Source organism: Harpegnathos saltator, unplaced genomic scaffold (genome assembly GCF_003227715.2).
Source record: "Harpegnathos saltator strain DR-91 unplaced genomic scaffold, Hsal_v8.6 scaffold203, whole genome shotgun sequence".
NCBI classification, from domain to species: Eukaryota; Metazoa; Arthropoda; class Insecta; order Hymenoptera; family Formicidae; genus Harpegnathos; species Harpegnathos saltator.
In genome coordinates, this window is record NW_020229988.1 from 1,475,489 (window position 1) to 1,492,930 (window position 17,442).

The 17,442-nt window shown below is 45.0% G+C and overlaps 1 protein-coding gene across 4 annotated transcripts in view; it reads left to right on the forward strand.

The window, feature by feature from the left end:
* Positions 1-17,442, forward strand: part of LOC105181586 (neurotrimin) — a 203,625-nt gene that overhangs the window by 170,505 nt on the left and 15,678 nt on the right. For all 4 annotated transcript variants that reach the window (XM_025298073.1, XM_011138455.2, XM_011138454.2 and 1 more), the window contains 2 exons: positions 575-792; positions 1,649-1,724. In XM_025298073.1, coding sequence (XP_025153858.1) covers positions 575-792; positions 1,649-1,724 — 294 coding nt within the window. The remainder of the gene's footprint in view (positions 1-574; positions 793-1,648; positions 1,725-17,442) is intronic.

Consider the following 17,442-nt stretch of genomic DNA (forward strand, 5'->3'; position numbering starts at 1 on the left):
TCTTCTAATTATAATCACAAGACCCCGATAATATGTGTATGTATGCATGTCATTACATTAATTTAGCAATAAGCTCGCTCTAAATTACGAAAAATAGTTTTCGTATTTTATGTGTTTTCTACAAACGCGAGCGAGTGAAAGATCTCTCTCTCTCTCTCTCTCTCTCTCTCTCTCTCTCTCTCTCTCTCTCTCTCTCTCACTCACTCTCTCTCTCTCTCTCTCTCTCTCTCTCTCTCTTCCTCTCTTGTGGGCTTTAATCGTTACGACTTTCACACTGAAACGCGTTCCCGTGAATCCCGAATCGACAATGAACCCGGATCCCATCTCGCAATGATTCGTCCAATTACATTCCAAAACCGAGTTGTCGGAAAAGCTCGCGATTGTCTCGGATCATTCTTCACGTTGGCGCACTGGCACGCTCACTCGCTCGCTCGCTCATGCTCGCGCAACGAGCACGGCGAGAGCCGGGCTCCGAGATTTATAGACGCGCGGAAGGGATATCGATCGTAGGCCCATCGTGTATTGTTAGTAATTGGAACATTTATGAGCCAATCAATCACTTCTGCTGTTGCAGTCCCCCCTATGCTCTGGATACCGCACCAATTGGTCGGCGCGCCCTTGGGTTACTCCGTTACACTGGAATGCTACACCGAGGCTCATCCAACTTCTTTGAATTACTGGGCGAGGGAGGACGGCCTAATGATTCACGAGAGCAGCAAATACAAAGCTACGTCGTCGCCCGACAGACCGTCCTACAAAATGCACATGACGCTCACGATATTCGACATACAGGTGAGCGAATGTCTCTTCATGCATACCCCCCCATCCCCCCCACCCCATCTACGGGGATCGACGGTTGCTGTCGGAATGCGCTGTTCTCGAAATAAAAAAAAAAAAAAAGAGGAGGCAAAAAACGGAAAGTCCGACGACGTATCTGCGTTTGTAATATGAAACAGTTTCGCTCGGGGAACGCGAGAATGAAATTGCTCCTTTCGCCCACAGTGAGCAAACGCTCACAAAACGGTGGAACGAGCGGAAGAAAAATCGAGCGGGCTGAATCCGCTAACGTCGCGTTATGCATCCGTGAAAGTTGCCGCTCAACAATCGCGCGATAACGAAGAGGGAGACGCGCTATATATAGTCGCTGTGAAAGAAAAAAAGCAGCGTAAGACTTAATTCCGCGCGCAGCTTTAAAATTTGCGGCTGAGTGTGATAACGCCGTCTCGTAAATCACTATCGTCGCGCGACAGTGCGACGGTGATGATGGACGCACTCAGCTACTCGTTCGGGATATTACCGAGAGACGGGATTGGACGATACGATTGTTTGTGCGGCGATATTTACGCCGATTTCATTCACTATCACTTGATTAAACGACGACGATTAGTGAGTCCTGCAAGACGCAATATTAAACATTAAACAACGCTAACGCTCCGACGCGACTGTTTACTGGTATACACCAAGCTCGCGATAAATTGTTCCAACCGGCTGAAATTGCCGTGCATCGATCGGGACGTCGGCTGAAAAAATGTTGCTTCAATATTCTCGCCGCTCGCCGGACGGTAAACAAGGAGAATGATACGCAATTACGATCGGCCGAGTCGAACGTCTCAGCGCGACTCACCCTCGCCGTTTCTTTTTCTTTCAGAAAGAGGACTACGGTAGTTACAAGTGCATCGCCAAGAATCCACGCGGGGAGACCGACGGGACGATTCGCCTGTACAGTAAGTGTCTCGTTTTGCTTACACGCGCCCCGCAGCTACCCGCGGTGGCGTTTACCGAGGTAATGACGGTTCGTCGCTGAGCTGTTTGGCGCGTTTAACGTCGCGCTGTCATTCCCCGCTTGTTTACGAACTCGACGAAGATGTCGGGTCTCAACGAACTACGTAATTTCTACGGCACACCCATTGACGGGATACACCGTGGTTTCTTCGAGCGACGACGCGCGTCGAGCGCGAGCGCGGTTTGACGCGGTTAACTCCGCGGCGCGCGTGTGTGACGATCTTTCTCATAGACCAAATATACCCACGTTAATTACCTCCGTCTAATATTTGCCGACAGATCGCGATTCGCGACGGCACTCGTCTTGAATTAAATTGCAACACTGTTGGCTGCAATTAAACGCGACCCGCGTGTGCAGTCCCGCTGCTGCCTGTCGCCTCGCAGGTTTAGATATCTTTCCGCTTGTCTCCTCGCACGCGAGACACTTTTCTGCCCGAGACAACGAGAAGTAGTACCCTTCGCGCACACACGACGATACATCTGAGTGGCTGGTGCGTTTGCCGAACGTAGATTTATTTAAATTTACGTCACGTTTCGCCGAGTGTGCAGCCTCGGCAGCGCGTGCCATAGAAATAAGTCGAAAGAATCAAACGCGACCGATTCTCAACGCGGAGGACAAAGCGGAGGACAACGTTGTTTCTTCTCTTGATTTATAATTTCACGACGTATTCATGCGTCGCGAGATTCGAATTTCTTGTTTTAACACTCCGCGGAAGTGGAGAGTCTCGAAATTCTCAAACGCCTACGTACTGCCGACAAATGCAGCAGACTACATGTAGAGCTGTGCACATGATGACGCATATATATGATTATATATCATTACGATAATTGAGCTTTAAAAAGTTTGGAAACATTCGAAACTCTCTCGAGAATTTCTGGCTTCGCAAACAACACTCGAAATAACTCGAAATTTACGTCGCAAATATTCCAGCCGGTTCAACGTGCATCGGACTCTCGTCTCGCTGCAGATCAGAAAAATATATCGACGATATATCGACGTACTTTCCCGGAATTCCAGGGAAGAGGACGAGTCAGGGACATAGAGCGAGCGAATAGAATCGCGAGAACGAATATGGGGAGATCACTCCATTAGTACGGATCGGTCTTTCGCATTAGTGACATTCAAATGAATGCGAGCGTTTAGTTTAGCATAAAAGACTACCGACAAGAGAGGAGGTGGCGAAGAGTAAACCTTGCCTGACCCGATAGGAGAGAAAAAAACGAAAGCGACTGTCCGTCGGACGCGATGCCATCTATTTTGCAGTCAACTTGTCCCGTTCATCTGTCTTCCGTTTCGCTATGCGTCGTCAGGTGTGCACCGTGTGCATGCGCGCACGTGTGTAATTATATCCAACAAATTGGCCATTCTTGAGTATCCCAATTCTCAAACCCGAGTAGAAAAATTAATATGGCTCTCTGGTAAGGACCTAATTATTTTTCCCTAACATTCATCGGACCCTAATAGGCATAGAAAAACAAAGGCTCTACAAGATGTGTAACAAACGGTTTAATGGATCCTTGTAAGGCAATATTATAAGGATCTCATAAAGCAATATCAACAGGGCTTTATGTGAACAAGGCAATATGTGAATAGAGTCTTATATAAGGAAATATTTTTATTATTGCTTGAGTAAAAATATTCATTTTTTTTATCCCAACAAATTTAGAGACTGTAATTTCTTTATTTCTTTATAACCTTGTTAGTATATACAAGAATTTTTTATCCTAAATATGTAGCATACTTTACAATAAAACAGTATTCTTTACACATCAAAGTCCTGCTACTGTTTTCATTAAAGTTTGCTGTGTTTCAAAATGAAGGCAATACTAGAAAAATACTTAGAAAAGATTAATAAATATCGCAACTAATAAAACTAGTAAAATTTGTTTTTAATTGCAGTATAATTAAAAAATCTTTAAAAGAACCAGGTACAACGTACCTACTAAAACAATACTAAATTATGACAATTTTATTACATGCTTCAGGTTTTATTAATTTTCTTTAACAAGATTTGATTTTGTGTATCTAAAGCATCCTTAAAAGATCCTTCCAAGGCACACATCAGTTTTCCATCAGTTAAAGCGTTATTTCGCAAAATCTAAGGCACCTCTAATAAATCCTTCTAAGGCCCTCGTCAGATTTTCCTTATCAAAGCCTTATTTTGTAAAATCTAAAGTATCCCTAAAAGATCCATCTCGGAGCCTGATGTAGTAACAATGAGGCATCCCTTTGTAGGGCGTCCTACTTTCATCCTTATCGGGGCTTTATGTTTCATGAAGATGGCCCTAACAATTTTTTGCTCCGATATTTGTAAAAGAATTACACACAGCAGAGAGTCGCTTTCCAAATGATCAACGCGAGGAAGGAAATTAATATGCTTGAAAAGTATCTTTCAAGTTGCAAAAATTTCCGCTTATCTTCGAGTCGTAATTGATAATATTCATAAATTATGCAACATCGTCGAGACATGCGGCTGTGGAACATAAATCGCACGAATATCGCCCGAGTGGCTGCGTAAACGAGGCTGCAGTCGTTCAGATGTGCCGTTTTTTATTCTGGCGTGAAACATCTTTCTGGAAAAATGCTTTTTCGGTCGCGCGCCCTGACCGAATTAAAGGCAACATTTACCACAGCGTGACGCGCAACGGCAACGCGATGATTCATTGCGAAAGGCGTTTGCATGCGTTCGCAAAACTGACTAAATCCTGCATTTCGATCGGACGATTCGTTGGGCTATCGGCATGTCGCTAATACTGAATTATTGGTGTCCCCGAAAGGGACGCGGGATTAAGTGCGCTAAGAGTCACGTCCCATAATCGAATGCGTTGCGGAGTCGTGTACGAGCATCGCATATATTCCGCTCCGAGACGTGTAATTGCTATTTATTCCATACACGTGAAAGCGGCAAAATGAACTTACGTCCGCGATCGCTAATACTATGCACTCGAGCTGTTTATCGCTCGCGCTCTCCCCGCTTGGAACTCATTCCATTTTTTCAACGTACACCATAAAGCACTTATCATGGCGAAATTGAGAAAGTGAAAAGAAAATGTAACGCGCTGCTCCGCGCAAGAAGGATCTTTAAAGAAACGTGCGCGAGACAGAGCGCGACGTGGCGCGTGAGGAGCTATGAGCTAAATTTTTACGTGAATCGTAAATTAATATTCTCATCCCGGGTGGAAAAATAAACAACAAAATAAATAAGGAGAGAAAGAGACGCGCGCTTTCTCGTCCATTTGAAGTCGCCGATTTTGATTCGATTGTGACCATTCCATTGTTCCGTCTACAAGCGGGAAGATGAAAACACGAAGAAAAAGCCAGACTAGAAAGGAATTCGAATTTCTCGGAGCTTCTCCAAAGGAGAAGCGGAGAAATAACTTTGAAAAGGTCCAGCCGAGGCTGGGCAAAGGGGGGCGCGTGACGGTCCAGAGAGAAAGAGGGAGTGGGAGGGAAAGAACGAGAGGAGAGAAGCAAACAAACCCGCTTCGGTACAGTCACCGACAGCCGACGGTGAAATAACGAAACCCTCGGCCGCGCGCGCGTTTCGTCCGAGAGACGGTAAAGGTCGACCCGGTCGAAATTAAGTGGCGGTAGTTAGAGATATGTCGGACAAGTTTTATTAAGCGGCATAAAAAGGAGATTTGTAGACCGACTGAAGGAGACACGGACGGGACACGCTTCTCTCGTCGGGAGTCGTCGCGAAGCCCGCGAAGCGAGGACGACGATTCCGGTTGCCGGCGGAGCTCGTCTTGGTGGCAGTAAAAAGTAAGGGGGAGAGACCGGGAGAGAAAGAGAGCGCGATGGGGCCGAGATATGAATTTATTATTAAGGACCGCCTAAGGGGCAAAGTACCCCTGTTTCTTGATATCCGAGCCCGTGCACCTCGTGCCCGTGTTTTACCTACTTCCACCCTCCCTCCTTTTTTTTTCTTCCACCGTCGTTCCGAGCGCTTTCCCCGCTCTCTGACACCACGAAACGTCCCTCTTCTTCCAGTCCCCAATCCGCCCACACCCTCTCCCTCGCCCTTCCCAACCCCTTCCCCGACACCAGGCCAACGCACCTCCCGGCCCCCTCCGCTCGCGCCGCCTCGTGGAAGCTCGAATTCCCTGGCTAATTTATTCCACGGTCGAGTCAAACTGTTATTCGTGGCAGCATTGAAGCGCGGACATAGTATGCGAAGAATGACGGAAGAACGAGGCAAAATTCGCGGCGGTCTCGACCCGGATAGTAACAATATCGTATTCATTCGGCTCTTCGTCTCTCTCCTCTCTTCTCCTCCTCCCCCCCTTCCTTCCTCCTGCCCCCCCTCCACGCCCTTCTCGTCGGCTCTCCGTCTCGCTCTCGACGCCCCCCTGTGATTTGCTCAAACCAGGCATCGTATACATAATGCAACGTCTACCCCGCCGCGCTGCGATTCAACCACCCCCGCGTCGTTGCTAAGACGCGGATTTAATAAACGGCCGTTACGCGGCCGCTTTGTCGGTCTTCGGGACGTCATTTTTCGTCCCCTTAATTCGAACGCTGCCTGCTCGCTTGCTCGCCTACGGAACGGAACGGAAAATTGCGTTGAGCTGCGCTGCGTCGCGACCGACGGGGGAGAATGCGACGCTAAGCGCAACGCTAACGATAATTTCATCGCTCTACGCCTGACAATTGTCGCGTTACTTGGTGATTTAAAATGATATTTGTGGAACGGTTAATTATATGATCTTCACGGCTTGTGGGAATTGTCGGGTCTGTCGCTGAAACATATATCCCGGTGTCGCATTTATCATCGTGTCGCGATCGCTCTGGATTAATTAATCCGCGTGTGAATCCACTTTGATTACTACGCTCATTGACGCGCTGATGTGTCAAACATTTCAAACGCCGACGCGAAACTTTGGAACCCGGCGAAATTGCATAAAATGTACACGCAAAACAATTGCAACGTGACTCGCGGTAAAAATCCTTACGCGCTTAACAAGCTCTTAATGAAATTCTCGCAAACGGAAAACTTGCCGTTGTCTCAAATTCCCCCAGCAGATCCATACTGAGTTGTCGGACTCTGAAAACTTCCGCGGTCGCGGTATCGTGCACCTCGCAAAGTTCTCCACGAGCTTTTCATTTGGATTTGAGAATTTCGCTAACGAATTCTTCAGCGTAAGATGCAAACGAAATCGCGGCCCGCGCTTGACTCTGTGATAAATTTGTTGCGAAACTCTTTCCGCACATATGTATTTCGGACGCCGACGTATGTGAGCCACTTAGAGATCTCGCTGCCGGATTTATACGGTTGAGCGGAATTTTTGCGGAAAACGTCGCAAGCGTTATCGGCGAGCACTCGCTCGCGATATCTCGCGGCGGGAGATGTTATATTCTTAAATTATTAGAAATATGCCGAGTAACTTTTACATTTATCGTGTGAGAGGAAGCGACGTTGACGCGACGTTTTGCCGACGAATAATTGCAGTTTGAAAAGAATCGTCTCTCGTTGTGTCGATCTTTCAATTCGATTCGGCATTCTCGATTCTGCCACTCGCGAAATGAAAAGACTTACCCGATACTGGATACGAGTTTACAAGTTTCAGAGGCCAACTGCCACAACTCTACCGCAGGACGCATCTTGCGGCACGATTTACGTAGCGATAGCGTGAGATTTCGCGTAAAGAAGTCCGCCGATAAATTCTTTATCTCGAGACGCAAGCAAACGTAACTACTCGCTCGGCGGGCGCAACGGCGTGATATCGAAGTTCTCTATTACGTCGGTCGCTTTAATTATGAATTGATCATACTTCCGCAAACTCGGCAAACACAAAACGCCGGGACGCCTCACCGACAGCACACCTTTGTACAACTTTGTCAGTGCACAGAGGCGTAAAAATTTTGTACCGGGTTGCATAGAGACCCGCTGTCTACCTTCGGGGCATGAGTTCGTGTCGCATGGCCGAAACTTTAACGTAGAAAGCCTCGGGGTCGCCTCGAAACTTTTGTCCTCCTCGTTGAGTCGCGATTCTTAGTAACTCCCGATTCAATAAATTATTTATGACGCAATAGACGAGCAATCTTGCACTCGCGTTTGCTATACTTTAGTACGGAACTGCGTCGCTCTGGCGACACTACACCATTGTAGTAATGTTCGTTTCATCGATATTGTCGCTAACTTTTCCAGATGGTTATTATAAACTTTTATAATTTATGATTTCATCAGCTTGTTTATCAATCACTTTTGCGGCAATGCATCGCAGCAATGCAGCATTGAACATCCGACTCACCTTGGGGAAACGATTAGGAAAGAAATTGATTTCTTTCGACACGCTGCGCTTATGAAGCGATTGCAGTACTTACCGCATTGAACAATGTTTCCAATTGGGATTGCCGCCCCGTTGAATAAAATTTTGCACCGCGAATAAAATAATATCGCAAACTTTCTATCACCGCGACAAGAATAGAATAGAAACGAAATTAGTTCATCTGGGCGAAATCATAACACGATAAAAACAGACTCGACAATCCCAAATTAAAAGCCATTAGTTGCTTTTTAGTACAACGTATAACAAGACACTCGAATAGAAATTATGGTTTTACGTCAACTCGCAAATTTTCCGTCGTACTTGAAAAAAATGCAAAATTCTGAGGTATAATGTTATAAAGCTTATTGCATTTCAATGCTACAAATAAATAATAACACACTGCTGTTTTATCTATGTTATGTTAAGATTTAAAATAGGTCCAATATCAAAATTATGTAATATTCAATCGTCTCAATATTCGATCTATACATTTCACTTTTTTCATAACTTTAGTCAGTAATATATTAATTACATAACTGATTCTACTGTAGGTGGAATATATGCAATAACCAAAAATAAAATATTTCATTAAAATTAATGAATAAACAAATCAGTAAACTTTCTTCATCCACAAACCTATTGTTATCTTTTTGAACCTTAAATTTGGATAGAATTTAGCAACTCAAAAGAGTTAGAAAGGAAGGGTCGTAAAAGCAATGATAACAAAATATCAACAAAGATTGTAGTTGAATGTCTAATAATAATACTGTGTACAATAACAAGATCAAACAGGAACGAAAACAAGACATCGGCAGTTTCAAGAGATGGAATATCCTGCGGCTCAAGAAATATTATTAGATGTACGAACCAGCATTTCTCCAAAGATTTACGCTACGACCGACACTCGTAGTTGTGAATTATTTACGATCTTTGAGAGGAAATATGATTAGTTACAAATTCGTCGGAATTATCCATGAGCATGTATTCGACTGTTTCCGTCAACTTTATATGAAGTTAATGAAGTGCGGGTTAACGTGTAACCAGAGATCTCTAAAGTCATAATTATTTCTCGATTATTGAACGGAATATCCATTTAAATTCTGACTCGAGTATCTCCTTATTCTCATCGAGTTCATCCGTTTAAATCGGACCTCTCTTGCATAATAAACAATTTCATGCACCTGGAAATCTATGATGTATCGTTGACCACGTCCCAGCATCCTGTTTCCTTCATCCCGGCTTCCTGACGTAGCGTCCTACTTCCGTCTGCTCCATTGTGGTAGCCCGAATGTTCACTGACACTCACGTACTTACGATCCTGCCGGAAATTAGGTTATGTAGATTAGATTAACACGTAACCGCAAAATTAAGACGGCGTCGACGAGACTTTGATCCAATGTGTGTGTTTCAAAATCTCATATAATATTTCAAAATATTTTAATCACCTGACACGAGAATGACTCACCACACACACGCACGCACACACACATACACTGATAGCATTCCGCAACGCGTTCGCCCGGCTTGAGACGTAAACACTCGAAAAAGCGCAAGGATATCTGCTTACCTGAATGTTTCCCGTGCGTTGTTTATCACAATTCAAGGACACTGCTTGACGACGAATATGACTCCGCCCTCCTCGCCGATTGTTCCGCGTACATTTCCCCGCGCAATTGAGAAACTTCCATATTTCAAACCGACAAAAGACGAGCGTTACAATGCACCGAGTGCAGTTGTTGACGACAGAGTTGCTACACTTTGAGTGCATCCAGTGATACAACCATTGACTAGCGGGCTCTCGCGTCTGATTGGCGTATATAAAAGAATTTAAAAGAATAAGCCAATCTCGAATACAAGAGCTCACTGCGGGCGTTCAATGAGCGGTGTAGTATCCGTATCCAATAGGAAGACTCGTTTTTCGGTAATTTCGGAATACAAGTTCCTCATTGGATACCGGGTGCGTTACAAAATTCGTCGAGATAAGCGTTGCAATCTATCTGCCATTGACTGCGTATGTCGGAGTGCTAGCTACAATTAACTGAAAATATTTCGTCGGCTCTTGAAATATTTCGTCGAACTCTCGTATTTGGACTCGGGCATCGCATTAATTAACGCGTGTTCGATCGAATCGTACCTACGCGAGTGTCAACGCAACTAGTTAGCCGGGAACGGGATGCTAAATCGAGAAGTTGGAGCGGAGAGAGAACGTGGAACAGCGGAACGCGAGAGCGGAGATATATACTTTCAGGTGTGCAAATCATACATTATACAAGAGAATTCCAATTTTATATAACGGACAAATTTATCGACAATAAAAAAAATAGCCGTGCTGAAAATATAATTTAATATATAATTGTCTTCGCTTTTACAGCGTTTTTATTATCAGCATTTTTAACCGCTTCTATTAAGACTTTTAACCTGAAAAAGGAGAAAGGAAAAGTATAAGAATAAAAATACGTTGCTTCTCTGTAATGTGAGAATCTTGATTAAATATTAAATATTTGCTTATCTCACGTACTCTATTTGCAACTGACAAAGTTAAATAATTAATACGTTGCTAATTTAAATTAAGAATAGCTTAAGTGCAAACAGGATATTGGGGAGTAATCGATAATTAAATAATCCTCAAATGACTCTTTCTTTAGGACTTCATATGGAAAAGCCGCGATAATTAATCGTTTATATCGTCAAAGTAGGACAATAGTTTGTATAGTTTTATGTTTCATGATTCTCCATTGGTCCATGAAAAATCCGACGGAATTTGAATTTGGAAGTATTAATATAGAAGAGAGAGAGTGAGAGAGAGGGTAAATTTTCGCGGCTCGGAGATATATATTTTTAACGGTCTATATTCCCCCTTATGTCGTGGAAAATGCAGTACAGTGATTGTGAAAAAACCATTGTTCGTAACGAAGTAATATATATCACGCGTAACCTAAATGGTTTAATTTAAACGAAATTATAACAGGAAGATAATTCCACGTTACATCGTAACGCTGCAACGTTGCAAGGTGTTATAAACATGTGCGCCGGTGTGTCACGGCACAACATTTCGGCCACGTGTCCTGAAAATTGACGATTTATTTTTAATTTCTCCACATTTCTCCACGTGCCACGTGCGAAATAATTACTCGTCGGCTCCTTCGTCGCGCGAATTTCGACGCGATTTTACTTGCGAGGTGCAAGAAGATCATCTCGCGAGTTCACAGCTTTTTACTTTCGTCGATTACATTTTGCCGCGCAAAATACGGCTGAGCAACCGAGGAGACAAGCGGCTTGCGCGTTTTGCTTACAAAATTAAGTCACGAAATCTATTAGCGCGTCTTGAACGATTTTCCATATTCCCGGAGTAACCATGAATATTCATAGCAACTTTGCGGCATATTTCCGAAAGTGAGGAGATCTTAGAACGTATACGAGAGAAATTAACTTTACACCTCGACGCGTCGCAACGAAAAGAGTTGTCATTTTCCGGCACATTTTTGTCCCTTTACCGCGCAAATTTCACGTGGTGTATTTTTAATGGCTACGCGGTTGAATTAATTACGAGTAGCGGACACTGCTTCGTTACTTCCCGAAAGGTAAATTCGTTAAATGTCTCATTCTCGTCGTACACGCGGACAATATGCGTGCACACATATTTGCGTATGTATAAGCACGCGAGCGGGCGACAAGTACTTTTTACGAGAAATTGTTCTATACCTACACTGCATTTTTTGCCCGCGAGACTGCGTGAAAATAGGTCAGTGAAAATATCGAGAAATATCTTCGGTAAATAACCACTTTGCTTTAATATGCGCTTGATTGTTTCTACTTATTATCGTTCGCTGTTATTTAAATGGATATCATTTTCGCACTCACGCACACGCAAAGAGACATTCGTTGTTACTCCGGAACACTTGGAAAAGAGACTTGAAAATTCTCTCGCCGAAATTTCTTAAAAATTCTTACGTTATGTTTCAAGTTGTAGCACACGAAGTTACAAAATTTAACAATTGAAGTAGCATTTAAATAAGATGCTATGGTACTTGATATTTCACGTCTAAAAATATTTTGCATTTCTATTGCACAGATCCGATGCCATTGCTCGTTTTGTAGACGAAAGAATGCGCAGCTACCTGTTGTAATAATCCGCACCGAGTGAGCGGCACATTCACAGACGCTTGAAATTATTAAATTTTATTCCCGCGCGCGATATTAATGACCGCGTGGAAATTCTCGAAATTTCATATAATTTAAGCAATTGTACGATTGCGGTCGTTGTTGAATTATCAATCAGCTCTCGCAAGACAACGATGTGTATATGGTAAATAATTGCGGTACCGTTAAGCGCGCGATCCGCCCACGCGATGTGCGCCCACGGTGTTGGGTGAATCAGAGGAGACAAAAGAAAACAACAACAACGGAAACGAGAGAGAAAGAAACTGCGCATTCTGTTGCGTCGGGCAAGCACGCAAAGCAAGCTAATACCTATAAAAGTCGCGCCAAGCTGCGGAGCCTATCAATCCGGCGATTCTTCCTACGGTCCCTATCAGTCGCGTTCCGCCAACAGACGTCGGGGATAATGAAAGAAAAAGTGTCGCTCTCTGTGTCAGCTTTAATTGTCATCCTTTATTGGACGGTCACTCGTTGTCACTCGGTGACAGACAATCGCGGCGACGTGTAAGTTCGGATTCGCTCCGGCACGCATTCGCGTCGTTTCTTTTCCTCCTCCGACGAGAGCAGGGTCACGCTTCGCCTCTTCTCTCTCTCTCTCTCTCTCTCTCTCTCTCTCTCTCTCTCTCTCTCTCTCTCTCTCTCTCTCTCTCTCTCCCTCTCTCTCCCTCTCTCTCCCTCTCTCTCCCTCTCTCTCCCTCTCTCTCCCTCTCTCTCCCTCTCTCTCCCTCTCTCTCCCTCTCTCTCCCTCTCTCTCCCTCTCTCTCCCTCTCTCTCCCTCTCTCTCCCTCTCTCTCCCTCTCTCTCCCTCTCTCCCTCTCTCTCTCTCTCTCTCTCTCTCTCTCTCTCTCTCTCTCTCTCTCTCTCTCTCTCTGTCGCTCTCTCTTTCTTTCTCTCCTCGCCGCTCTCTCTTATTCGCTCGCTCGGTTCCAGGACTTCGGAGGATATCTCCGAAAAAGAGATACCAAATGAGAGAGCGATAGAGAGTCGCTTGTATAATTCATGGGACCACCCGGCGTTCGTGGTCGATGGATCTCCCCCTCTTCGTTCCTCCGCCGGTCTTCTTGCGATAGTAACCCCGCAGCATCTCAATGCTGACCGACCGGCAGATTAGCCCAAGGAAATTGCCAAACTTCTCCTCGCTCTGGCGGGAAAGTCGATTCCAAAAGTCGTTCCTCAAACGGCCAGTAATGTAGCTGCCGGCCGACTGCACCTCTCCCGAGGTCTCTCTTCTGTCTCTTAAACAAACTAATGTGTCGTAACTTTGTCCGCCGCTGATGCCGATGGCTCTTCACATGTCGCAGCTCGTGCGAACTCGCGAGAGTGTAAATTTGGCAAGATGAAGGAGGCGCCGCGGACGAGAACCGGCAAACTATAACAACTTCAGCTTGGCAAGAGACTAACTAAAAGCTGTTGTGTCAATTCCACTAATGTAAAAGAGAATGTCCAAAATAATATAAAATAACAGTTTTGAGAAAATTAAGTCGCATCAAGTTTAATCTGACGTAAACGTGGAACGTTGAAATATTTGAAGGAGATCGAATAATTGAGACTTGCGACAAGTCTATCCAATATCTTTGTTTAATGTGTGAATGATAAAAGATTTAATAAGAGCATCATTAGTCGATATTTTCACGTACCTGCAGATACTACATGTAGATTAGATGAATTGTTTAAATTATATTTGATACTTACAGCAACTATTTATAGCTCGCGACGAAATTCTAATTATAATTCTATATCGGGCGATACTGAATTAATCGATACTTGATCGATAAAATTGCCTACCGAATTCTGTCGTTATATACCGATCTCTTCAAGTATATATCAGAGACAAGATGAATTAATTGTTAGTGCAAAAATAAATCGCACCACGAAATAATTAGTATTCTCGCTTGCAGACTATAATTTAGACTTGTTGAAAAAGTTATTGAAATCTCTAAATTTAGTTTGACCGATGATCGATGACGTCGGCGGTAAAATTGAACACGAGAAAAATAAGACGTCACGGAGATAACAAAAAAACCCGGCCGTCTCGATCGGTGTTGAACAGTTCGGCGAATGGAAATGTATATCTGTGTACGGTAATACGATTAAAGGAGAGCACGGGGGGGAGAGAACGGTGGAAGAGGACAGGATCTGCGTTAAAAAGAAAATCCTCGAAGGAGGAGAAAATATTTCCATAAAATCCGCGGAGACGATGCCTGCGAAGAAACGCCAATGTTAGTTCTCGTTCAGTGGATTCGCTGGAATCCACCGAAAATCCGTCCTCGCGGTTTGTCGTAGCCGGTCTCAGACATCGACGCGATTTCGTTCTGCCGTAAAATATAACTTTTCCATAGACTCGAGGAGCTTGGCGAATACGCGAGCTTGCCTCTCGGGATTTCCGAGAGTAACGATGAAGAAACTCGTAACGTCGGATTAATTTCTATTTTGTCAGGCGGTTATTTACATTTATTGGAGCATTTATTGTCGTCGTAACGAGAAATGTTAATTTCCAGTCGGCCGACCTCGCATCGTTGCGGGCGAACAATATCACGTAGACGCGCCAGGAGATAATTGTAAGGGCGATTTTAAATACGGCTGGATCTTCCGATGAGCATGAGCGAAGAAAAATATTAATTGCCGAACTTTTATCAGAGAAAATAGCTATTCGATAGTTTAAAGCGGCCATCGTGCGACGACGTGCTTCGCGAGAACTTGTTCTCCGTTTACGCATTCGCCGATTACGCTACGTGCAAATCTCCGCTCGTGAGAGGATTAGCCCCAAGGCTGATGTCGAAAACGGATAATATGGATTGCGAGGCTTAGACACAATAATAATGCACGTTGATACAGACGGTAAGAGTTTTCGCGGTTGTTATCTCGAACCGAGGAGGGAAAGAAAAAGAGAGAGGATTTGTGACTATTAAATCGCAACAACGAAAGTAATTCCGTGAACAAAAATAATTCGGGTGAACTCGCATTCTTAATTCCCTCTTCAATAGCAACGTGTGCAAATCAATGACGGAGATAATGAACCCCTTCATAATTAAACAATCACACGTCTAGAAGACCCAAGAATGCAGTTCTTTGAGAAAATCTGCGAATGATAACGAAGAGCAACCGTGAGGAAGCCACTTGACCGTAACGGCAACTTAAGGGACTGTGAATTTACGAAATTATGCTTTGATCTCTCAACTTCAAACGGTATATATCGCGAAAGAGGTTCGAAGGAAACGAATCCCGCGGCTCCTATCGATATCGCGGAATAACGAGACCGATTGTCCATCGCTCGCGGCGAGAACAAACAGAAATTCGATTGCTGCATGCGTAACAATTCCGGTCTTTCGGACAAACGACGTGTCGCCGAGCGTTTACAGGTCGCGCGTCGAAATCAGGAAGCCGGAAATGACAGCGGCTGAGGGATTCGAGGAGGCGAGCGGAAGAAGGTGGAGAGGCAGGAGTGAGCGAGCGAGAGAAAGAGAGAGAGAGAGAGAGAGAGAGAGAAAGGGCCACGGGGTATCGCCATAAGGGAGACTCGCTGACGGCGGTAAGATTGATTGGAGTCACGGGATGGAAAATTAACGGTCTAGCCTGGGTGGTCCAGGGTTGGGTAAAAGGTGCAGGAAGGCGCCGCAGTCGAGGGATGGCGCCGTGACAGCCGCCGCATACTAATTCCCCACCTCTCTTTACCCCTTCTTCGATTTCACCCCTTCTCGCCACCTCCTCTCTCTCTCTCTCTCTCTCTCTCTCCCTCTCTCTCCCTCTCTCTTCACACACACACACACACCCTCTTCTCATCCTTGCTCGTTTCCGTAGCACCTACGAGCTGTTTTAGCCACCCTTAACCGCGCGCGTATCCTCTCCCTTCCGTTCAGACACGAGCAAACGTGCCCCTGCGCGTGAGCGAAGAGATATCTTCCTGCCGGACACTATCGGCTGCTTTATCCTCATCATCGCTGTCTGCGAATATAGATGTGTGGACGGAGCGAGCGAGAGCAGTTGGACGAAATTGCAATTGCGGCTTTGCCAGAGGCTCATAAAGGCCTTCAGCGGCCTTCAAAGGTGATCGGCTTGCCGTAAACTCGATTGAAAGCGCGAGAAGTAAGAGAATCTCTCACGAGGAGCTCAACGTGTGAGACACCGCGAGACGAGAATCGCACACGAAGGTTTCTGCGCTCCTTTTGTATGACGTATGGGACACGACACGAGTCCACGCGGCAACACGTCCTCGCGACGAGATGGAGACGGCTCGGCGAAGCCAGTGAGGTCGGTAATCCCGCAGGATATCAGTGAGGATCGTCGCGACATCCGCCTTGAGACCCGCTTACTTGGCGCATTAATGGGTCGATGCGTTATAGGACGTGTTAATGCGACGAACCGTGCGCTGATAATTATCAAAGAGGACTTTGACTGCCGCGTCCGAGAACAGACACGAGACAAGCAAGGGTTGGCGGGGCCGAAGATGCGCAACGCCGGCCATGGCGAAGGTGTTAATATGACTTGTGTATCTCGCCCTATCGCTAATTGGATCAAATGGTCGGCCGACCGTCTTTGATCGATATGTTTAGTGAGGGATTTCGTCACGAGTAATTACAGACGGTGTAGCGGTGGCAGCTACTGACAAAAGCGTCGGCGCGCGCGCGCCGTCGGCCCCCGCGCCATTGTCTCGCGGAATTGGGTTACGCGATCGTGACCAACGAAGCTGGCAATTTCCTGCTTGCTATCGTGCCCCGCATCGAGATTCGATGATGCCTACGGCAAATTATTTCCTACGGATCTGTCATCGATTTGGTTAATGATCGCGGTCTGGCCACGATAATGACGGTATTCATTGACGATTGACGGACTCGGCCCTAACGCGCGCCATTTTCGCATACGCGTGATCGCCGATTTGCGATCGCGTGTAACTTTACGTTACGATGTGAGATTTATAAAAACGGAAGCAAACAAAGACACGATGGATCGCACGATTTTAGTTATCAGAGCCGTTTGAAAATCTATCTTTCGAGACATTGCGTCATTGCGTAGGTTTGAATTTTCTAACGTGTCTTCCAGACTTAAACATCCCAGGTCAATATGGATATTTCACATTTATTGCACAACCGATATCCACACTAAGAGAAAAGTATATGATATTTGGAACTATAATGATATAGTAACTAAATTATAGTCCGAAATATCATATTTATAGTAAGTATTATCATAATATCGGTAATAATTACGATATAGGCATAGTATAACCAACCA